This window comes from Arvicanthis niloticus, chromosome 11, assembly GCF_011762505.2.
Source record: "Arvicanthis niloticus isolate mArvNil1 chromosome 11, mArvNil1.pat.X, whole genome shotgun sequence".
Classification (NCBI taxonomy): domain Eukaryota; kingdom Metazoa; phylum Chordata; class Mammalia; order Rodentia; family Muridae; genus Arvicanthis; species Arvicanthis niloticus.
The window spans coordinates 53,283,815-53,309,557 of NC_047668.1; the positions used below are offsets into that span (position 1 = coordinate 53,283,815).

Sequence of the window (25,743 nt, forward strand, 5' to 3'; positions counted from 1 at the left end):
TTAATGAAATAGATAAAGTTCTAACTAATCTTATGAAGAAATTTTTTTTCTTATTTTCACAATACAAAAAAAGTAGTTTATAGTACCTTCTTTCTTGTCACTCTGGCTAATTTCTGCATGAGGAAATATTTTTTGCAGGACTGCTAAGATGTTGTTGAAACTTCTTTCTAGCAATGGCCTTATAATGGGCGACAGCGCCTGTCCTGAAGACATCACAGCACGTTGGGAAGCAGGCACAATGTTCTGCATCGCATGGTAGAAGTCTTGGGCACTGAGCACTATTGAGGAGACATCCAGCTGCAGTTTATGACTGCTAGCATAGATCTGAGGGTAACGCCTCCGCAGGGCGATCAGGGCAGCTTCAGTGCACAGGGCCTTGATGTCAGCTCCACAGTAGCCTAATGCACAAAACGAGAAAAGTAACAAAGTTAAGCTAATTCTTCCCAAGACCGTTATGGTTTGATAATACATATATTTCTATCTAAAATAACCAGTAATTATATACTATTTTATTGGCGAAATTGAAATGAACCCTTTAAATTCACCAACAAAACTGTTCAATTAGGGGCTAAGTACTTATGACTAAAAATGTTCTAAGTATTTTAAATTAACAAAAACATAAGCTAGTAACATTAATCAAAAAAAGTCCCATATTGTGTGTCAAAAACCACTGACTACAATGTATGGCCTTCTTCAGGGCAAGTTTTCAAAGAATTACAGCTACATTTCAATCTTTCATAACGAATCTTAATCAGTACTTTACCCTCACACTATACCACTGTGCAACATTCTTCATCTTTCTTTGATTTTATTTTGAGACCAAATCTCACTAAATTGCCCAGGCCTCCTGCCCTGGCCTACCAAGTACCTATGATTACAGGTATGTGTCATCACTCCTGGCTTATTTTTTCTAATATTACTAATTTCCTAAACACATATAAAAACGTGATACAAAGGTATGTATCAGGAGAGTCTTCAGAAATTTGTAATTTACCATCAGACCTGAGCATAGTGCAATAGTCACTAACAATCAACTATCCAAAACACTGTAACTTAACATTGTAATTTACCCAACAGCTACAAAGCCATTAAAGAAATTAAGTTAAAGAAAAAAACCTTTCCATTGTTTCCCACATTGACTGTCATTATATACCTATTTACTTCTACAAAACATACATTTTAAAAAATATATATGATCTGCTAAAGACCCATGTCACAAAAAGGAAAAACAAACCAAAAAAACTTCAGATTAGCCAAAGGCTGTCTTTTCCTATCAGCAACTAAATTAAACTTGGTCATCCTTATCAATTACACCAGCAGGGGGAGCCATTTGAACAAGTTACAGAACACTGTGCCCTACACTCAGGGATTGCTATTGCTATTGAGTTTCTCTTCCTCTTTATACTTCACATTGACCTTATGAAGCTTATAAATACCAAAATGAAAATGGTCGTTACAAAAGAAAAAAAAATGACTCCTGAGTTTATAATCTGTGAGAATTTGCCTCAAAAACTATAAACAGATTAAGCATAAATAACAATCTACCTCCCAAATAATTCTTCAGAATTATATTTATCATTAGTCTTCTATTTTATACTTCTCATAAATATTTAAGTACATTTTCCTCTGACACATAGTTGTTATACTATTTCAACAAAATGAGTACACAACACTTATATAACATTATAAAGAGGAAAATAATCACAAGTATATGAATTTTGTAAAATAAAAATAAACTACGATCATCAAATAAGAACCATATTTATATTTCTGATAAATATATGAACAGTTAATGAACATGCAGTGTGGTCCTCTTTACAACAGCAGCTCACGTTAACAGGAAAAGCTCAGAGGCCGACGAGATGCAACAGCAACTACAGGATTATTCATAAATTCTCCAAGAACATAAAGCACTGTATTTGCCATAATAACACGTTAATTATATACAATGACAATATGCTATTCATTCTTTCATCATTTGAGTCCACAAAATTGAATTTATTAACAATAACAGACCCCATTTTCTAAAGAAAATTTTCAGGGATAATCAAAATCAATAGACAAAAAAAAGGTAGAAAATATTTTCTTTATCTACTTGTGAGAAAGTTACTGGCCTGTATCTGTGGTTCTCAATTTTAAAAAATCATCAGAATGAATACAAACTCCCAGGTCCCACAACAGTGAATCACTCTCTGAGACTTTAAATTTTTAAGTATGTATTTTGGGAAAATTTTATAAATTACTCTGATACACAAAAAAGCTGAGAACCATTCACTTAATATCTGCTTCACTAGGTTCAAATAATGAATTAAGGTGCATCAGAATCATGGCCAAAATCAGTACGCTTCAAATAAACATTGGCCTCGGTAGGGCTCCTGTTCTGCTGTAACTGACAGCACAACTTGAACTCTCACGAGTGTTCTGGTTTAGGAAACAGATGATACTGAAAGAATAATACAACCTTAAAAGTTAAAAGTTTACGCTTATTTTTAAAGCATCCCTTTTCAAAACCCAGATTTCACACTCCTAAGCAATGCTCTATTGGACACTAACAGACTGAAGCAAAGAAAAATGGTTCTTTCATCTTACTATTAAGTGATAATTTTTGTGAAGATTGAAAATATAACTATAAAGAATTAGATTAGAAACAAGGGTCAATTTTTTTATGAGGCTTTCTTAAAAAACAACTACAAACAAAATGAAAGCCTCAAATACAGATATTTCATAAACATGTTTTCATTGTTTTAAGCCTCTCACTGAAAATAAACAGAAAAATGTTAGCTAATCCTTTTTATTAATTGTAAGCTATTATTTTATAAATGTTGACACCAGCTTTTTATGAAATTTCTTTATTACTTAAAAAGAATACCTGATATAAATGCAAAAACCTCCAAGTTATTTCAAAGTAAATATAAAAGGCCAACTAACCTTGCAGATATTCACCAAGACTGCATAATCTTTTGCTAGGCATAAATCTCAGTGAACTGAAACCATATATGTTAAAACATATTTGGGGTGTATAGTAACATTCAAAATGAATTTAAAATTTATTACTGTTCTATTCTTACTTGAAGACCTGCATTTGACTATTCTTAACATGAACTGGGTTTTTAAGTGAAATTGATGTCATACTGAACACACAATCATTTAATTTCAATGGAATTGTATTTAACTCATCAAGAAGCCAATAGTATATAAACATATATCATACATACTGCCAACCCATAAATATAGGAAAGGCAAAAGAAGTTTCAGTCCAGTAAGAAATTATGTTGTAACTATCTTTTAAAGACCAACTACAAGCTAAAATAAGTCACTTAGAAAAGTGCAGAGTACTGACTGACCTTTGAAAATACATATGAAAACTGAGACTCAAATATTAAGATAAAGAATTAAACTACAGTGTGTAACATCTCAGATGAAAGGTAGGGTAATAGAAAGTGATTTTAAAATAGCTACTTAAGGGATTTCTCACTTCTTAAAGACGTCTGTAAACTTCAACTAAGGGTCATTCTGTGACAGATTCAAAGAAAAATCTACAAAGGTTCCCAGTCTGATCTGAACTCTAATACCATAATATGATAAGTAAGGGGGGGGGGGATCTAAAAAGGAAAGACTGGGTTTTGTTTTGTTTGAACCAAGTACCACCCTCTCCCATAAAGCAGCACAAGGCTTTGCAAAGATCAAGCCAAATGTACATGAAATGGGTCTGGCGCATGCTCTCTTATACCAGGCAAAGCTTAAATTGGTGTAGTGCTGGAGAGATTTACGTTTTCTCCTCACCAGAAGATGTCGAGGTCTTTGTGGTTCAAAAGCTGAGGGATGCTGCTTCGGAGATGGAAGTCCCTGTGGATGAAGAGGATAATTCGGATGTAGCTAACTGAATGGACTAATGTTCTATTTAAGTTTTAATTATTTGATAGTGGATCACAATGAAATTTTTTAAACTAAGTTGTTCTTTTTGGTTTTGGTAACTTTAAACTTTTCCCAAGTAGATGTTATTAATGAATTTATTTGAGAGATTTCTTCATAATGCTTAAAATATTCATGGAGACAGGTTTTTTATTTGTTTTTTTTTATATTTTGCAGAGTATGAAAAAAAAAAAAACCATAAAATGGGTTTAGTGCATGCTCTTTTGCCAGGAAGGACGAAGAATGAGGGGACTTTCCTTTGTGTACATTCAGTTACTGCTGATCTCTTATTTCAGACCTAATTAGAGAGAGAAAGCCTGGAGTCCACTCCCTGGTTATCAGTACTCTCATCCTTGTAGGGCAGCAATGCTTATTTACTCTGTGGGTGATGTCTTCTACTGTGATGTATTTAAATTAAGCTGAAAGTTTTCTATTTGAGGCAATACCAGCAAATACCAGTATTTTCTTTGATGATTCCTCCCACCCAACTCCTTTCTAGACTATAGGAATAAAGCTGAGCCCATTAGTCCTGCCCATAAAGCATAGGAGACTTATTTAAATTTCTAAGAAGGGATAATTCCTAAAAGGAAACACTGTAGTCATATGAAGGATATTCAGCATTCAATGAAACCCATGTTACTTCTAAGCTTTGTTCATCAAACACCTGACAAAAGGAAAATTCAATTCAGTGAAACTTTAAGTGAAACATTTTTATTTAATATCAATGCAGAGGCATCTATCACACCGTTAAAGACATAAAACTGTACTCATTCACATTTCAACATAAAGGGGCGCTGAGTAGTGACAAAGAGTTCAAATAGGAGCACTCACCAACACATTTTTCTGCCAGTTCTCCTAAAAATGCGTCAGACAGTTTTGGATTCCAATCCCGGGTATGGATCTGCAAGATGTGCTTTCTGGCCTAAGAAGAAGAGTACAGTGGCATAAGACAGCACCACTTCTCGTGTTTGCTGTAACAATCCTGACTATAACTCAATACTAAGTTGTTATCTGTCTTAAAAGAATTTTAAACACCTTGGCATTCACATCAACCTATTAGTTATAAAACCTAAGATTATGAGGCCTGGAGAGATTTCTCAGAGGTTAAGAGCACTGCCTGCTCTTTCAGAGGTCCTGAGTTCAATTCCGTTCAACCACATGGTGGCTCACAATCATGTGTAATGGGATCTGATGCTCTTTTCTGGTGTGTCTGAAGACAGTGACAGTGTAGTCATATATATAAAAAACAAAAATGAAAAAAAAAAAAACCTAAGATTTTTATTTCTCTTTCATGAGTGTAGACATGTTTTAAGAGGTAAAGCAGCTTTACTGGTAGCATTAACAGTGAATCACTAATGTGTGACGAGAAGTTAAAACTAAAGTTTACTTTCCTACAAACCACCTTTATATTTTATGTATTATTAGTGGGGGGAGGTAGGCAGGGTGTGCATGCATGTTATATCACAGAAAAACTGTTGGGATCATCTCTCTGCTCCGACTATGGAATCTGGGGATCAAACTCATGTCATCAGAATTCCATGATAAGTGCTTCTTCTCATCAAGCCGTAAACAGTCCTAGACTGCTTTTATAGCAATACTTCAAACATTGCCTCTAATGTCTTCTAATAGTCTCTTGAACAAACTTTGCTCCAATCAAATCTATGCAACCATGATGAGAATCACTGGTAACTTAAACGTACTGCTAAATACAACACCTGAACTTCTTTCCTTTTCTCATTAGCAACAAGTGAGAAACTGATCCCACCCATGCTCTCACTGATGCTCTATCTGTCCCCGTATTCCTCACCTACTGCCTAAATACTACGTGAGAACAGAAGTCAACACAGATCTCTTCCAGAAGACAGGCCCAAGAACACTGACAATGTCCCTATGAACAAAACATATTCCCCATGAACTGGTAGGGCCGAAACCCTGGGCTTAGCCTGTTGATGGATATCACAAACGTAATTCTCTGTATCGAAACAGAATGTGCCCACTTTGTCCATATCTTCTATAATTAAATCCACCTCTAGACCCTGAACTGTTCTGGTAGCTGCACCTGAGAGATGAAAGTGAGACTATGTCCAGGCCCAAGCCTGCCCCAAGGCTCAGGGAACATCACAGAAGGGGCAGAAAGGATGTAAGAGTAAGAAGGGTGAGTGTAGTGCGATGCTGCTCTCTGTCATGATGAGGCCACTTAACTCTTGTATTCACAGCAGCTGTCATTACTGGCACAAGATGGCAAAGAATGAAAGCGGGTTGCAGAAAACCCCACCCCTGACTGAGGAGCTATTGGGGGTAATGGGAGGTTGTCCGTGCTCTAGTAAATGACCCCAAACCCATTTGCTATGTGTATATGGGCAGCACTAAGTAGACCCTATGAGATAGTTTTTCTAAAAGGGGTAGGGACCTAAGAGAACATGAAGTAAAGAGAAGAATAGGTTGCTGCTGAGAGAGGATCCAGGGCAATCTAAAGGGAGAAAATTGTGGGTGGTTATGATCAAAACATATTCCATACAATTATGAAATTATCAAAGAGTAAATTAGAATATTTACAAAAGAGCAAGAGAGACTAGATATGCTGTCCTAACAAAGGTAAACTTGGTAGCATTTTGAAGCATTGAAATTCGTTTCTGGATTCAAATCTAAGTCAATGACGGGTAGTTATGCAGACAGATGTCAAACTGAGGTATCAAAATGCCCTACAAAGGGTATAGTCTGCCTGGCACTCCTAATAACTACATCTGTTACATCTAGGTATGTAAACCAGGCATCTCACAGACAACAATATACATTTCTAGTGTATCCTCTCCAATATAAGTTTGCCATGGGAATTTAAAAAACAGATTAACACAAACATTTTAATTATAATTAGGAAGAAAAGAACTTTTTATAACTTACTAAAAAAAATAAATGACCATATATTAGTCTGTCTTTAGGGAAAATTTATAAATACCTCAACATAATGGATAATACTTACTGGTTTTAGCTAACTAGACTTGATATGTTAACTATGAAACTCTGAGTACAGGATATTTATGAACATATTTTTAGGGAGGGTGGCTGGAGAGCTGGCACAACCCCAGATGCTCCATCTGTAACTTCAATTTCAGGGGATCCAGTACTCTCTTCTAGCCTCCACAAGAACCATACATGCACTCAGTACATTTACATACATGCTGGCAAAATACTCATACTAATAAAAAATAAATAATTTTTTAAAAAATTTATCAGGGAAAATAGTTTGGTGAACTAGAGGCACATAACAAGTAAAAGTGGTAATTGCGTCAGTAAGGATATGGTGTCAAATAAGCATCTGCACAAACCCAACCAGGAGGTTTCCTTTCCCTAAGATTCTTGAGCACTGCGATAACTGCTAGTAGAACAAGAATGAATTATTCAGTAATTATACAGAGATAGTTTGCTGCTCTTGTTCCAGTTGTTCTGAAATACCATGTAAACTAAATTGGCCACAAACTCAGAATTCTCATGCTTCAGTCCCAAAGTGCTAGGAGTATAGGCAAGCATTAACAAGGAGTGCTACACAAGATTGTTTTTAAGTATTAACTAAGATATCCCATAAGCAAAAATTAGTGAAAATACAACCTTCAAAGCTTCTGCTGCTGAACTTTGGGGGCAGGTTACTGGGGCCTGCTGGGAACAGAACTTCTAAAAGGCAACTATGTCTGCAAGGCTGTAGTGCAAGGCCATTTTTGCTGGCTATAAGCGAGGTCTCTGGAACCAAAGAAAGCACACAGCTCTTCTTAAAATTGAAGATGTTTATGGTCAAGATGAAACTGAATTCTACTTGGGCAAGAAATGTGCTGAAGTGTAGAGAGAGAAAAACAAAAACAAACAAACAAAAAACCCAACACAGTGACTTCCTAAAGGAAAACCAAACAAAATCAAAAAAATTTAGAGAAAGGTAACTCAGGCCCACGAAGCAGTAGCATGGCTAGTACCAAATTCCAATGCAATCTTCCTGCAAAGACCATTGGCACAGAATCATGTGATGCTGTAGCCTTCCCAGACTTAAACTAATGGAAAGTAAATAAAGCAAAGTGTGGCAAGGGGTATCATCTTCAAAGCATGTTTTGTAACTGAGTTACATATGTGTATGTGCATACACGTGTGTACATGACATATATACATGCATATATGTATAAATGTCTATGTTTGTATACATGTATATATGTATATATACACACATACATATACCACACTTACACACACACACACACAAACACACACATATATCAACAACAACAAAAATCCTTACCCTTTGATCAGGCAGGTTGAAAAGGAATTCTCTGTCAAAACGACCAGGTCTCCTGAGTGCAGGATCAATAGAGTCAAGTCTGTTTGTAGCACCAATAACAACAATCTCACCTCTATTATCTAATCCATCCATAAGAGCAAGGAGGGTTGACACTATAGAGCTGTTTAAAAAAGAAAAGTCCATGTAAAACTTAATGAAAGAAAAAATGTAAACATTCATGTTAATAATAAAGTCTTAAATACTAACACAATAATTGTACCACAAATACATATTAAGGCCACACAAGGAAACAATACTGAAAGTGCACAGCAAGCTGGGGAGGGGAACAGTGCTCTCTTTTTAGCAGAGAGTAATCTTGCTGTTGTCTGTTTGTTTCCATCTGGAAATGTATGGTCTCTACAGTTCCCCTATTTCTAGCAATGGTGTTTTTCTTAGTTTGCCAACTGTTCTCCTATTTTTTATTTTTACTGCTGAAACAATTTCTGGAAAAAAAAAACAAAACATGTCAAAAATAATTTTCTGTCCCAAACACATTATTTTAGCTGTGTTGAAAAACTTACAAACAAAACTGAAATGTGAAATACTATTTATATTTAGGGAATATCTATGATTTATGTTTAGATGGCTGAAATTTTATGATATAAGCATCTTAGCCAGAAATAAAGTGAACTAGTACCTTTAATTATAAATTTATGTTTAACCAGTGGCCTCATTTAAATCTGAAATGATCCACACAGGCTCATGTTTTGGATGCTTGGTCCTTTACTGATGGTATTATTGAGTTCTTATCTTATCCTTAGCTTTGTGGACATTTAGAGTTGGTTCTGTATAGAATGGGAAGTCGAGGTAAAGTTTTAACTGAGGAAATACAAGTTCCTCGTACCATTTATAGAAGAGTCATCTTTCTTTTTATTTTTTTTTAATATTTTATTTACATTTAAGATGTAATCCCCTTTCCCAATTTCCCTCCCACCCAGGAACCCCCCACTCCTCCTGCTTCTATGAAGATGTGCCCCCACTAACCCACCCACTCCCACCTCTCCACCCACGAATTCCCCCACACTGGGGCATCTAGCCTTCACTAGACCAAGGACTTCCTTTCCCACCTATGCCTGACAATGCCATTCTCCCCTACACATACAGCTGAAGCCATGGGTCTCTCCCTATGTGCTACAAGGCTGGTGGTTTAGACCCTGGGGAGCTCTGGTTGATTGGTATTGTTGCTCTCCCTGAGATGGCTCAGCCGTTAAAGGCTAAGCTCAACCAAAAATGTAAGAGTCATCTTTCTTAAATCTTTGATTTTAACACTTCAGTTGGAAATCAGCTGACTATAAACACATTGGTTTATTTCTGGCATCTCTTCTACTCAATTGGTCTGTGTGTCTTTCTTTAGCCAATAACAGCCTGTTTGGGTTACAACACTTCTATGTTTTGCAACTGTGTTATAATACTTCTAGTTTTCTAGTCCATAGGATTCCTCTGATGATTCAGCATTTATGTTTTCATATGAATTTTAAGGCTGTCTTCATCTAGTTTTCTGAAGAATGTCAATGGTATTTGGGGGGGGGGAGATTGCATTGACGTGTAATGTACTTTGGGTAATAATAAAGATATCTTTCTATTTTTCCATTTCCATTCAATCTCTTAATTTTTAAGTTTTTATTTACATGTGTTTGTGCGAATGTGTATATAAAAATGTGTATGTGGGTGTCTGAATAGATTAGAAGAGGGTACCCTAGAGCTGGAGTTATAGGCACAACATGAGTGCTGGGAATCAAACTCTGGCCCTCTAGAACAGCAACTGCTCTTAACCACTGAGCCATCTCTCCAACCCCTGATCATATAGCTTCTTTTCATATAGAAATTTTTATTACCTAAGTTACACTAACTTGTAAGTATTTTGTTTGTATTGTGAAGCACTTGCTTTCTTGATTTTCTCAATAAGCTTAATATTACTGTAAAAAGGTGCTACTAATTTTTGTATGCCAATTTTATTTCTCTTATGGGAAGGGGTACATGGATACCGCAGCAAACATGTAGAGAAGAAAGGACAACTTTGTGAGTTGGCTGTCTTTCCACTATATTAATTCTCGGGCAATTGTACCCACTGATGCATCATGACTGAGTTTTTATGTCAGTTTTGTATCCTGCAACTTTTCTAAATCTCTAAGTTTCTAAGTTCAAAAAAAAAAAAAAAAAAACCTTTCAGTGGAATTATTTCATTTTTCTATATAATGAATCATATTATTCAACAATAATTTTCATCCTTTATTATCTTGTTTACAAACTTTTGATTTCCTACTTCTACCTAATTATTCTGTCTAAAATTTCAAGTACTAAACTGAACAAGGACTGTGAGGGTAGACATGCTTAATGTTGTTAGAGACATTACATGTTACATGTTATGATGTTTCAGATGTAAGCATGTACAGCTTCAGCCCATTCAATATGCTGCCAAGAAGCTGTCAGACACAACCAGCATTGTGTTGGAGGAGGATCCTTCTGTATCCAATTTTAAAAATTGTTTATCTAATCATTCAGTTAAGGTGGTGGCTTGAATATAAATTGTCTCCCACAAGCCCACATATTTAACAGCTTGGTTGACAGGTGTAATTGGTTTTCAAGAAGTTACCCTAGAAACTCTAACAGGTCAATTTCTTAATAGACTCCTAATATCATACAAGTTGGGAGGTGGTCAAAAGTAGGGGCTGAAGTGTAACTGGGGAAGTAGGTCACTTCATTTTCCCCTAGAAAGTTTCTCTCTACTTTCTGGCTCACGTGAGACAGGCAAATGCACTCCTGCACTTCTCACTCCTGGGCTGTCTTACCATTCACCCTAAACAAACAGCTGGCCCTGACAGACTGAGCCAAATCCATCTTCCCTGCTTACTTAGGTCAAGTGTACTGACACAGAAAGGAGAAAGTAACCAATGAAGATGTAAGGGATTATATTTACTCATTTGTATATGATAAATCATCCTGACATCATTAGGATAAATCTCACTTGGCTGGAATGTACAGTGTTTTGGATGTGCTGTTCTGATATGCTAGTATTCTGTAAAGATATTGGCATTTATGTTCATCAGACACACTGGTCTGTAGGGATTTTTGTTGTGTTTTTGCCTGGCTTTTATATTAGGATGATACTAGCCTCATAAAATGGGTTGGGAAGGCTTCTCAACCTTTCAAATTTTTGGAACAAATGGAAAAGAATTAATACAATTAATACTTTTTCTAAAAGCCTTGTAATTCAGCAATGAAGTAACTGCTCTTAGCTTTCTCTGTGTTGGATGTCTTTTTCACTAATGATGCGTTCTTATTGTTTATTTTGTTTCATGTTTGGTTTTGCTGTTACTGTTTTGAAAGGGGGTCTCAAACACCCTAGACTAGCCTCAACTGCTGAACCTGTCCTTGAATTCCTGATCTTCTGACCTCCAGCTGTTCATTGCTAAGATTATATACATGTATTACCACACCAAGCTCAATACTGGCAGTTATTATTGTTCTAGCCAATTTTTCTATGTCATCAGTGTTCACTCTCAGTATGTCAAATGTCTAAAATGATGTGTGCTTTTGTTTTACATTTTCCTGTTATATAGTTTTTCATAATATTCACATTGTTATATTTTATTACAGCTATTAAATGTTTGTTAATTTGAGATTGCATTTATTTGGGAGGTTTCTCTACTTTTTTTCTGATTAATCTAATTAGAGGTTTGTCAATATTATTTTTAAAAATCTTTTTCATCACAAATCACTTTATTTTTAATGTTTACAAGTTTCCATTTATTTCTGTTCTGATTATTACTTCTTCCTTTTACTAATTTGTGTTTGGTTTATTCTTGTTTTACTATACCTATTAGATGCATCATTAAGTTAATTATTTGAAATTTAACTTTTATTTTGGGTTTATTGCAATAAATCACCTTCATACATACTGCTTTTAGTATAGCTCTTAGATTCTTGTATGTTATATATCTATTTTCACTTGTTTTTTTTTTCTTTTAACCTACTCTGTTTCACAAACCTTTTGTATTTTTTAAGATGTGTGTGTATGGGTATGCACATGTGCAGGTACACACCAAATGTTTGGAAGCCAAAATGGGTACCCAATCCCTCAAAGCTAGAAGCATGGATTGTTCCATGTGTGTTTGGATCTGAACTTCAGTCCTCATGATTGTCCACAAAGCACTCTTCCCAGCCCCCTTGAAGAATCTCCTTCTCCTCCCCTAATACTAATTTTTATTTGAATTATTGTGTTTCTCATTATGTCATGAATGACTTTCTAAATATTGTTGATCTGTCTGTATTCACTTCAATTCATTAAATTTCATTATGGTTACTTTGCAGCACTCTTTCTTATTACTTATAGTTTTCCTGTAGAGGTCTATTACTTGAGAGCCACTATGCTCAGTTGTCACATTATTACTTTTCTCATTATTTTTGTGAGATTGCAGTGACATTGATGTATCTGGCTGATCAGGTATCTCTGCCCCTTTATAGGTGGCTTTGTTTGAAAATGTGTCTCCAAGTGCCAACTTGGTAAATTATATAGGCTTTGGGTACAATACCACAGTACAGTCTCTCTATGATTTCTTTTATGGCAATCAGTGAATTTGGATGTGGCATATGGGCACAGGGTCAAAAATCCTTTTCTTTTCAAATGCCACAATCATAAAAACACTCTAAAGCAGGATGTAAAATACCCAAAAATATTGGTGGGCACTAACTGTGGCTCCAGAAACACGCAAAATGGATGTTTTCTCAAGAGTAGTGCTAGTCTCTCCCAACGATGACTCTAATGAAGAGAAACACAGCAGTAGACAGAGATGGAAGACATAACTATGTAAAAGCAGGGGCTAAAGTGGTAGATTAGGATGGGGGATTTAAGCTAACTACAAGTCTTGGACAGACTATGGCAGAAACCTGACTGACTAAACAGCTTCAGGAAGAAAAGTGAAATAGGGTCACTGTACCAAGATGAACATGTCATTCAATGATCCAAGCATTATTTTCTGGTGAATGACTATATTTGTGAATTAGACACCTTTCTAAATAACCACTGTATCAAAATAAATCAAGAGGGATGAATAACAGAAAAACTAGGCTTTGGTGTGGAGTGGGACAAGATAAGGAACAGTCCAAATTCTCTCAGACTACAGGAACATAACATGACAGAGGAGCTAGAGAGCCGGCTCCACAGGTAAAGGAAAGGCCCTGAGGCCAACCCTGAAAGCCTGAGCTTGATCCTGAGGACCTTCATAGCAGGAGAGCAGCAGCACCCAAAAGCTGTCCTCCCATCTCCGCACACACAGCATGAGAAAAACATACTCTGCTGCTTGAGCATGATGGGAGGGAGGGAGGGAGGGAGGGAGGGAGGGAGGGAGGGAGGGAATGTTGTTTTTAAGATTTTACGACAGCTCAGTTTACTGAATTCTAAGCCATAGCTACATAGTAGAACCCTGTTTCAAAAGAATAAACTTTTTGAAGTTTGGCAAGATGACTAAGCAGAAGATAGCTTGCCACAAAGCATGACAGCCTGAGTACACACATACATGCTCACACATACACACACACACACTCTCTCTCACACACACACACACTCATACACACACATACATACACACACACATATACACACACAGATGCAATTTAAAACATATTTAAATTTTTTTAAGATAGGAAAGATTTAAAAAAAGGGGGGGCTGGAGAGATGGCTCAGAGGTTAAGAAAGATAGTATTAACTTGTAAGTATAACCATTTATCATAGATATAGTAATTGCTATCTTGGACATCTACCCAGAAAAAAGTGAAATACACGCTGACACAAAATCACAAATACAAATATTCACAGCAGGACTATCACAGTAGCCCAAACCAAAGTTAGCCAAATTGCTACAGACTCTAAATTAATCCTGTGTTGAGTGAAGGTACCTCCAGGAAATAGACACATTTAAAAATTCTTATAAGCCTTCCAAGTGTTTAATTAAGGACTAAAGCCAAATACTAATACAATATATAAATGAGTGGGGGAGGGGGAATCAATACAATCAGTTCAGAAAAAATTACCTGTGGATCTGATCTTGTCTACTAGAGCGAACAGGAGCTAAGCCATCTATTTCATCAAAAAATATTATAGAAGGCCTCATCAAATATGCCTACAAAGAAAAAATTAATATTAATTTTCATTTTTGAATTAACAGTATTTTCTTAATAATAAACATAAAAGCAAACAGTACAGCAGGCAGCAAGGATTTAAAAGCACACAGTAGAGCTGAGGAATAGAGTTGAATGGTAGAACATTTTATTAATGTATACAAGGATCAGAATCAAAAAACCAAACAACAGAAACAAAGACATCACAGTAAAAAGGAAACATGAGCAGAGTCAGCTACAAGGTGTCCTACAGCCCACAAGTACTATTTTCAGATATGTTTTATCTTTTTATAAAAATGAAAATTGAACCAGGGTCTCACTATGCAGCCCTGACTGGCCTGAAACTTGCTATGTAAACCAGGATGACCTTGAAGTTAGAAATCCACCTGCCTTTGCCTCCCAAGTGCTGGGATTAAAGGCATGAGCCACTAGGTCATGTTCTACACTAATAACTTTTAAATGATATTTGAACTGTTTCATCAATTATACATCTACATCATATTTTCATGTAAAGGATATTTTGTTTTGTTTTGAGATTTCCATTCAATAACCCAGGGGTGTCTGGATTTCAGCATGAAAACCAGACTGGCCTCAGCCTCTGCTGGAATTAGAAGTGTTAAACAGCAAACCTGGCTTACAAAGGATTTCACATATATCTCCACAGAAATGCATGCCTAATAAAGTCTTGATTATATTTTTATTCACATAAATTTATTGATGTGTAATCAAATATAAAATAAATTGCCAAATATAACATGCTTCCTTTGCTAAATCCAGCAAGCACAAGAAAACTTACATTAGGACTAATCTTTTTAGTACAGGAAAACTGGGATTTGCTTGTTGTTTGAGACAGGTTCTCACTCTCTAGCTCAGCCAGCTTGAAACTCACAGCAACCCTCCTATCTCGCCCTGCCAAGTGCTAGGCTGACAGGTACATGTCCCCACGCCTAGGCTCCAGTGATCCTCTCACCTCAGGATCAGGAGTGGGATTCCGTTAATTTGTTGTGATTCTAAGGATTGAACTCAGGCCTTACACACACAGTGATAATAATAAAAATATCTGGGACAATTGCATACTACCATGTTCTGTTTTGGAAAATAACATTTTAAAAGTACCTGTTACATTTAGCCTACTCATTTATTTCATTTATTTCTGAATTCCACAAATCGTGTGCTTATAATCTGGCATGGTCTGGGTAAGTACACCTCAAACATTCAATTTTTAAATGTCTGAACCCTTAGGGCAGCACTTAGATTAAAAGGCAGTAAAATGTTCAGGAGGCGATGTCTTATAGGTCACTGGAGGCACACCCTGAAAGAGGCTGTGGGATCCTGGCCTACTGATCTTTCACCTTTCCTTCCTAGCTAATGAACTAAAGTATTAAGTTTTGTTCTGACATTTGCTCCGGCATCATGTACTTTCTTACCAAGGGACCAAATAGGGACTAAGACCACCAGATAAAAGAACAGATGTACTCATTCTCCTCCTAAGAAACTGTCCCAGGTACTTACTATAGTGACAGAAAAGCATCTACAATACAACTATGACAATAAATAACATAGTTTTATAAAATTCCTCCCACAAATATTTAACATTTTCTGTGTGTACTGCTTACTCTGTAACACTGTAATCTAAGATTACTTTACATCACAGGTTTCCATTGAAACCTAACAGTTAACCATAATAGGTGTTTCATGGATCATCATAAATATTCGAAAGTACTAGAAAATGGGATTAAATGTAAGAAGCTTCCCACATCTACAAGTTCTGCACAGTTCATGCATGTTTCAATCAACTGCAGATTTAAAAAAATTTTTAATCTTGTATCTATACCAAATATGTACAAAGATTTTTCCCTTGTCATTACTTCCTAAAGGAGTGTCCAACTTATGACCCATGTGACACTTACCTATGAATACAGCCCAAACCAAGATTATAAATTTACTTAAAATATTATGAGATATTTTTGTGTATTTTTTAAATTCAATTGTATGGTTCTGGAGAAAACAACATATTCTTGCAAAGCCAAAAGGTTGGACACATCTGCCCAAACACAGTACATATATTGCATGAGATATTATAAGAAATGTAGAGATGCTGTTAAGCATACAAAAAGATGTAATAAGCTACATTTAAATCCTTTGTTATTTTATTTATTAGACTTAAACATCTGTAGATTTTGGAATCCTAGGGACTGCTGGAATCAATTCCCCACAAATAACAGAGGATAAGTATGTCTTTAAGGCTTACAATTACTAATCTTAAATTTAACACTCTAATTGGAATATATGTCTCCTCATAACTGTATCTGCAGACAAAATACAATATTCTTTTTTTAAGATTGATTTATTTGTTTGTTTATTTATTTATTTATTTAATGAATGCACTGTAGTTGTCTTCAGACACACCAGAAGAGGGCATTGGATCCCATTACAGATGGTTGTGAGCCACCATGTAGTTGCTGGGAATTGAACTCAGGACCTCTGGAAGAGCAGTCAGTGCTCTTAACCACTGAGCCATGTCTCAAGCCCAAAAATTTTTATTTTTTTTTTTTTTTTTTTTTTTTTTTAAGTGCACTTGAATTAGTTGGTTTCCTCACCTGATCAAAGAGAAGCCTAAGCTGCCTTTCCGACTCCCCAACCCACTTGCTCAGGCAGTCTGCTCCTTTTCGCATGAAAAACGCCACCTTTTTGTCTCCTTGACTGCATTCATTAGCTAATGCTCTGGCAACCAAGGTTTTACCTGTGCCAGGAGGACCATAAAACAAGCAGCCCCTAGAAGGAATCAAAGAAAATAGTCAATGTTATCACCAATTACCAAGTTAAGAGATCCCTCTCCCTCATATAAAGTTGAATTAGTATACAGTAATTAAGCACTTTGATAAGGCTTTTTCTAGTCTATCTGCAATTTCTCACTTTGCTGAGTCCTCAAAGGACAAACTCCTGCAATCAAAAAGGTTAAAAGTACAGGACAATTTTGAAAGGCCTGGAATTTCCATAAAGAATCTCCTTTTGTGCCTGAATGACTTCTAAACTACAAAATGGAAAACAAGCCTTTGAGCTCTAAATAATAATTCCTAAGAGTCATTGTTAGAACATGTCAAATAAATATACATATGAAATTTTTATAATCAAAGACAAATTAACTGATACTCAATTAATTAAAATAGTACAATAATAAATATCTAATATATGACATACCTTGGAGGCTGAATTTTAAATTTTTCAAAAATTTCTGGATATAAAAGTGGAAAAACTACCATCTCCTTCAAAGCGTGTATGTGATGGCTCAATCCACCTATGCTATCAAACCGCACCTTGGGGAAAGAGGGGGAAGTTTAATATAAAGTGATTTTATATGTTCTATAATTTTGTCTGTATGTTTTTGAGTCAAAATCTTATTACTATAAAGCCCTGTTTAGTCTGAAATTCACTGTATAGACCAGACTGGCCTTGAATTCAGAAATATGCATGCCTCTGCCTCCCAAGTACTGTGATTAAAGGCATTCACCACCACACCCAGCCCAGGGTGTAGTTTTTTTTTTTTTTAATTTATGAGTTCTATGATTCAGAAATACATTCCTTCAGACTTTTTTTTTCTTTTCTCTTTTTTCTCATTTTTCAAAACATGGCTTCTCTATATAGTCTTGGCTGAAACTCGTTCTGTATAAGGTTGGCCTTGAACTCAAGAGATCCACCTGCCTCTGCCTTCCCAGTATTGGGATTAAAGGTGTTCACCTCAAGAAAATTATGAGCATACATACAAATAAGTTTTGACAACACAGAAATAAGTGTAAAAAATTAAGTCAAAGATAAAATTCAACTGAGGCAAATAAAGCTATTTTTCTATAATCAAGTAATTCAAAAATAATATAAATGCGCAACCTAAAACATTAATAAATAAATCTATAGACAATGTTACATTTATACACTAATACTTCAAATTCCTTTCAATATCTCATAGATCTTATGCATCCTCAGCTGCAGCAATACTGTCTCCTCTCAAAATAAAACTTAGTTCATGAACAGAGCAAGAAAACCCTAGTTACCAAGTGGCACTCCAAACCACAAATAAATCAAACAAAAATCTACTCTTCAGTATTTATTTAACTCCTCTACTAGAAGAGATTTAACTTTTCTCCATAGGGAATAATAATGACAACATTGGAGAGCACTGACATAGCACTGATACACCAGGAGTGACAGAGACTGTTCCTCTCACTCATAGCAGTTACACCAATTAAAACACTTTATAAGGAATATATAGACAAAAAATGACAAAAGAAAATTTCACAGAATGTTAACAGATACTGCCTACTGGACCCTGGTAGAGCATTTTCCTATTACTCATTCTACCATGGAACTTGGAAATGTTTTATGAATTCTTTATTATGACAGGAAAAATAAACTATAAAAATTGAAGCAAGTCAAAACAGAAACATTCTAAAAGAAGTTAAATTCTCTTGGGCTGGAGAGATGTCTCAGTGGTTAGGAGCACAGACTGTTCTTCCAGAAGTCCTGAGTTCAATTCCCAGCAACCAAATGGCGGCTCACAACCATCTGTAATGACATCTGTTGCCCTCTTCTGGTGTGTTTGAAGAGAGCAATGGTGGTGAACTCACATGCACAAAATGAATCTTTTAAAAAAAAGAAGCTAAATTCTCTTATATATGTTATCAAATTAGAATTGACTGGCAGAGACAGCTGAAGCTAAAAGAGTAAAGAATCGGTAAACTAAATCTAAAAAGAAGATAAGGTCCTCAAAAACCTGTTCTATTTTCTAGGGATTCAGGACATACATGATCTAAAATTTCCTTTCATCCTAGTTAATGAAATAGATATTTTACTCTGTAACTTTGATTTGAAGATAATTAAAATTTCATCTTCAATTGTATATTCAAGTCGACTTTGATAACTTCTTTAAATCACATATAAGAATCGGTTAAATTACATTGTATAGAGAAGCAAGAGACCCATAAAAACACAGATAAACTCTTGGTTATGTAGTAATATTTCAAATTATCCCATATGAGACACTGTGACCAGCAAACCACATCCTCATAAGCTTGTGGTCTTCCTACACCACATCCCTTTCTTGGGGTACAATCATTCACTGAACATAACAACTTCAACAGTGTTTACATGGATGACGCCTAAATTTCTACCCAGGTATTTTTACCTTATACCAAATCAAAAAGTTACTCACATGTAACTTCTACTAGGTATGCCACAGATACCTGTAACATGTGTACAGTCAACCTTTCCAATCTCACTCCCCCTCTTGTGACTCTACTTTAGATAATGGAACCACCCAATACTTTTCAAGTCTATCTATTAGCTACCTATTTACTTAAGTCCAAAACCTACACAGCACATTCAGTTTGTTTCTGCCATTCTCCAAAGGCAATTAGTTCACTAAATTCCATCATCTTTGAATTCCTTACTTCTCTTTAATCCTCTTATTTCGATGCAATTACAAATTACAAATGATGCCCATCCGAATCCTGTAATTCCAACCTTGCTTCCCTTAAAAATCATTAGCAATATCATAGCCAAAATAAAGCACATAAAATCCAAGTGCTATTATGAAATCACATACTTACAACAACAACAAATTGGCTCCTGTGGTATACAGAACCGTAAAACATTTCCTATCTGCTATATATTCTTTTGTTTTTGTTTGGTTGGTTGGCTTGGTTCAGTTTTTTCAAGACAAGGTTTCTCTGTGTAACTCTGGCTGTCCTGAAACTCACTCTGTAGACCAGGCTAGCCTCAAACTCAAGAGATCCTCCTGCCTCTGCCTCCCAAGTGTTGGGATCAAAGGTGTGTACCACCTCATCTGGAATCTGCTATACACTCTAATTACAAAAACAGGAAAAGATTTTACTAAGCAGCCCAGGTTTTGAGGATCCAAAACATATACATAAAAGTGTTAATACTAATCATACCTGAGTTTCTACTTTCACATGGGTTGTTTTAGAAATAAGGAAAATCTTAAGAACATAACAAAAAAGCTACTCTGGGAAAACATTTACAAACTTACTGATTTATCAATGTTCATCGGATCAACATCAGCCAAACTTGCACCCACTTTCACCCGTTCTCGAAGAATGCCGCTAGCTAAATCTTCTGCTCTGAAGTTCATAGGCAAACATCTGAAATGTTTAAAGACATGAAGATAAAGGCATTAAAACATTTAGGGGGCCAGTGGCACAGCTCGGAAGGTAAAGGTTTCCGCCACCATCCTGAAGACCTGAATTGGATCCCTGGGACCCACATAGTGGGAAGCAAAACTCAACTCCCACAAGTTGTCCTGTGACATTCATACATGTACATAATGGCGTACAAACACAAAATAAATAAGTAAATGTTAAATATTGTTAAATCTTTCACATTTTAATGTCAACATAAGTTAATATGGGCCCTGCACCTCACCTGGGCAGCACAGTAGAGTTGAACTTGGTAGAGGGGATACAAGTGAGCCAGCCCTAAGAGTAAGAACAAGGGACAGCTGGGCCTACCACTCATCTGCCATGAGGTAGGATGGATGAGTAGGTGTTGCCCTTCTCCACTCTCCACCTGTGGTGGTCAGGAGAGCTAGTACTGCCCCTTGTTAGCTGTAGCACCCAAGAGAGCAGGTCCTGCACTTCACCTGGACAACACAGTGGAGCTGGCCCTGATGGCAAAGGCATGGGTAAGCCAGCCCTGAGGGTAAGACAGCAGGAAAATTTGGCCCAGCCCCTCACAGTACTTGGGAGAGTGGGCCCCAAGCCTGTACTGGGCAGCACAGTGGAGCTGGCTCTAGAGGCTTTGGTGCAGGTGAGCCAGCCTCAAGGACTTGAGAGCAGGAGAGCTGTGTATGTGTATACTGTGGATCGCAGTGTGACATACTACAGCATCCATGACAAGATGTTTTCTATGCTTTGTTTTGTTTATTGTGTTTGTTTGTGTTTTTTATTTTGAGAGGAAGTTGCAAGAGTGAGGAGGCATATCCCACAGATATGAGTAGGAAAGGGGTGCATGATATGAAACTCACAGGAATCAATAAAAAGTTTTTTAAAAATTTAAATATTCTTTAACATGTTGTTTCATCATTCTGCTTTATCATAACCCAGAAAAACATCGAAAGGTTTCATGTTTTTAAATTATTCTTCTTACTTTTAAGTGACCAAAAGCAGTAACTCACCAATTAAAGCAAACATGAGCATAATCTATTTTCTCACAGAGTTTATCTCCCACAGGAAAAGCTAGGAGCTTTTGTTGTGATCTGAATAATAGGACCTTAAGGAGGTGAAGCCCAGCCAAAGGAACTCTGGTGGTCAGTGGGAGCACAGTACAAGAAGAGAGTAATGCCTCACATGAAGCCTTGGTCACTACTTCCTACTTCACTGTGAGAGCCTACAGCCATGTGCTCCTGCCACGATGACATCTGCTTGGATGTGGTGTGGCCACAGGGGCCTATTGCCAGAGACAGCACTATGTTGTATGCACCCAGCCTCCAAAACTACATGCTAAATAAAATCCTTTTTTTTTTTTCCTACAAATTACCTAGCCTCCAGTGTGTCATTTTAGCAAAAGAAGATAACTTAGTACAGGTAAAGATCACCATATGGGATAGCTTAAAAAATGTATAATTTCTATGATAACTCCAACTTCACTAACATTTCTGAATCCTAATTTACATTTTAAAAACACATTAGCAACAAGTGATGGTAGCCTATTAATCCCAGCACTCCAGGCAGAGGCAGATGGAACTCTGAGTTCAAGGCCAGTCTGGTCTACAGAGTGAGTTCCAGGACAGCCAAGGCTGCACAAAGAAAAGAAACCATGTCTCCAACAACAACAACAACAACAACAAAAAATTGCTCAAATAGGTTATAACCTGGACATTCTCTCTCTCTCTCTCTCTCTCTCTCTCTCTCTCTCTCTCTCTCTCTCTCTCTCCTCTCTGTCCTCTCTCCCTCCCTCCCTCTCCTGTCCCCCACGCTCCCTCTGAAAATAAAAGATCAGATTAAACAGGCTTCGAATACTTGTATTAAACTTAGATTTGAAATGATTACAGTGGCACACAAGTCTAGGCTGAGCTATTCAAGAAGCTAAGAGGAGGACCTTGACCCCAGCCTGGGAAGCACTAGGAAGACCCTGTCTCAAATCATTAAACAGACTTAGATTCTTCTCTTACATCTTCTCTCCATCATCTAGATTTTAGTATATAATTTTTAATAGGTGCTACATACATAAAAATCTGTAGACATATATAAATACGTATTTGCGACTATCAATTTCTAGTTATGTAAAAATACATTTATTTTATTAGTACTATGTTATAGTTTATAATTTTCTCTTGAACATATTAATTTAAGGGACCTATCTTGTAAGAATATCAAAGTAGTACTTCCTCAAGTCAAAAAATATTTAAAATACTGAGGCTGAAGAAATAGCTCAGTGGTTATAGCACTGGCTGCTCTTGCAGAAGTCCCTGGGTCAGTTCTCAACACCACATGGCAGCCCTCAATCTATAATTCCAGTTCCAGGAATCTAACACCCTCTTCTATCTCCATGGGCACTGGGTATGCATAGTACACATACATGCAAGCAAACACACATATAAAATGAAATCTACTAAACAAGGGCTGTCAAAATGCCTCAAGAGATAAAGGCATTTGTCACCAAGCCTGATGAACTGAGTTCATGAGTGCACATTAGAAGGAGAAAACTGACTCCAAAATACCTGAGCAAACACACACACACATACACACACACAATATTAGCATTAAAAAAGAAGGGGGTATGAGATAGGGGTTTTCTAGGGAGGGGAAATGGGGAAAGGGGATGGCATCTGAAATGTAAATAAAATATCCAATAAAAAAAAAGTGGGAAAAAATTAATTGATTAAATGAACAACAAAAGAAGCCCACTACTATCTAATGCTGCTTCGCAGCTGTAAATAAATGTCTGTAAAGTGATCCCAAAAACAAAACAAAACAAAAAAACAATATTAGCATTAACAAAATACCATTATATATAAGACAAAATGCCATTATAGATAAAAAAAAACATTATCTTTTAAAAAAGAAAAAACTTGTGATACATAAAAGTATCACTAAAAAGTTTACTAACCTATTTCTTGCTCTTGCCATGCTTTTTGATTTCCTTCTTTCAAAGCGTTCTTCATCTGAAGAAGTTGTATCACTACTATGAATAGCATGCTTCTTCCTCCTAATGGGAAAGGAAACAGAAAAGCCATTATGGTGTCCAACAGCTTTCTAACTTTGGTCTTCTTTGTTTTTGTCCTTCTTGCTTTGGTGGTGCTGCTCTTAACCCAAGGCTTCCACATTCAGAGTCCCCTCCACTACTGAGCTAAGACTCATCTCCACATTCAGAGTCCCCTCCACTACTGAGCTAAGACTCATATCAACAATTAGATCTGGAAAAAAAAAGTCCATTTACTCACTATGCAAACGTTTATTCAGATCACTATCTGAATGCAGTTTACATCTAATAAAAAATGAAGGTTAAGCTCCACAGGAGAATAAAAACAAGAACAGAACACCAGTAGCTTTTCAAATATGGTAGTTTAGAAGTTAGTCAAGCAACAAGCTTACATTCAAATTTAGAGAGAACATCTGTTGTTATAAGTATCAAAATCAAAGGACAAGATATTTGTTGTCTTCTTTATTATTCTTCCTTTCCCAAATTATCAGAAATAGTTCAATCATTTTAAAAAGTAAATATACTTGTTCACAGGAAAATAAAGGCTTTTACTTCCCAATAATGATTCTTCTACCTTGTGTAAAGTTTTTATTTAAAAAAAAAAAAAGAGCCAGGCTTGATGATATGTCTGCAGTTGAAGGTGCTTGGGAAGAGCATTATGTACAGAGGATCTCTTGATCCCAAGAGACCATCCTGGACAACATACTAAGATCCTATCTCAAAAATAAGTAAAAGAAAAGCTGGAAAAATGACTCAGCAGTTAAGAGTACTGGCTGCTCTTACAGAGGACCCAGGTTCAGTTCCCAGTAATCACATGGTGACTCACAGCTGTCTGTGACTCCAGATCTAGGGGATCCAATGCCCTCTTCTGGCCTCCAGAGGCACCAGGCATTAAGTGGTACACAGACATACAAGCAAGCAAAATATCCATACATAACATAATAAAAGAATAATTATCCAAAATAACTAAATAAATGAGACTAAAATCAATCCAAAGAAGAAATAATGGTGTTAAATTATTATATAACTGGCCAGGCATGGTGGTACACACCTTTACCCCAGCATTTGGGAGGCAAAGGTAGGCATATCTCTTAAGTTCAAGGCCAGTCTGGTATACATAACAAGCTCCAGAACAGGAAGAACTACATAACAAGGTCTCAAAAAAACAAAAGGAAAAAAAATATTGCATAACTGGTCTAGAAACTACAATAATTTTAAAAGCTTACAACACTGCATCCCTTCAACATGTCCTACAGAATTTATCATAACCAAATTAAATTCTTTATTCTTTTAAATTGTATACTTCAAACCACCACAATGCCTTTCTAAATTAATATTCCAATAGCTCAAGAAATAGTAACAAGAACTAACAAAACTGAATCAAATTTAAGACTGGCTGGCTGGGTATAGTGGCATATACCTAGAAATCCCAGCACAGAGTGGACTGAGAGAATTTAGGTTCTAACCCAGCCTAGGCTTTATAGAGAGACCCTGTTTCAAATAAATAAGCTTTTCTATATCCCAAAGAAAACAACTACCAGAGTAAAGAGAAGTCTGGAGTAAGAAAAAAAAATCTTTGCCAGTGATTTATCAGATAGGGGATTACTATCCAGAACATGTTTTTTAAAAAAAATCCTAAACATAAAGACTTTATATATAAATAGGCACTATGGAAAGAGAAGCAAAATGGTCACCACAAATTCAAAGCCAAGCTGATATAGCAAAGAACTGTCTCCAAAACTTAATAAAATGATACAGTTCTAAATTTCTGAACTTCTGTATCTTCTGGTTTCCCTTTGTTTTGTTCTTAAGTATAAGAAGGGGGAAATGCATTAAGACCTAGTACCCAGGTATGGTGGCCAGTGAGTATCTGTATTCCCAGCTACTAGGGAGCAGAGGCACAAGAATCACTTGAGATAGGAGCTTCAGGCAAGCCTGGGCAACAAAACAAAACCAGTTCTCTAAAGGGAAAAAAGCTAGTCAATGTCTCAAAGGACATTATGGGCCATTCTCCATTCAACTCTTAAAATACTTTAACTTTCAGGACATGAAAGTCAAAATTAATTTAAAAATTAAATTTAAAAATAAACTGTAAACAAAAAAAAAAAAAAAAAAAGTCATGTATAGGATGGTTACTGTTCATCACTAATGAGGGAAAGGACAGAAGAAAGCCAGGAAAAAAG

General features: G+C 36.2%; 1 protein-coding gene across 3 annotated transcripts in view; it reads right to left on the bottom strand.

The window, feature by feature from the left end:
• The window catches only part of Atad2b (ATPase family AAA domain containing 2B), a 123,076-nt gene that overhangs the window by 66,781 nt on the left and 30,552 nt on the right, over positions 1-25,743 (bottom strand). For all 3 annotated transcript variants that reach the window (XM_034514117.2, XM_034514116.2, XM_076942139.1), the window contains exons 9-16: positions 23,468-23,566; positions 20,391-20,502; positions 17,549-17,664; positions 16,948-17,122; positions 14,261-14,349; positions 8,192-8,351; positions 4,744-4,834; positions 87-398 (exon numbers count right to left, since the gene is read on the bottom strand). In XM_034514117.2, the coding sequence (XP_034370008.1) occupies positions 87-398; positions 4,744-4,834; positions 8,192-8,351; positions 14,261-14,349; positions 16,948-17,122; positions 17,549-17,664; positions 20,391-20,502; positions 23,468-23,566 (1,154 nt within the window). The remainder of the gene's footprint in view (positions 1-86; positions 399-4,743; positions 4,835-8,191; positions 8,352-14,260; positions 14,350-16,947; positions 17,123-17,548; positions 17,665-20,390; positions 20,503-23,467; positions 23,567-25,743) is intronic.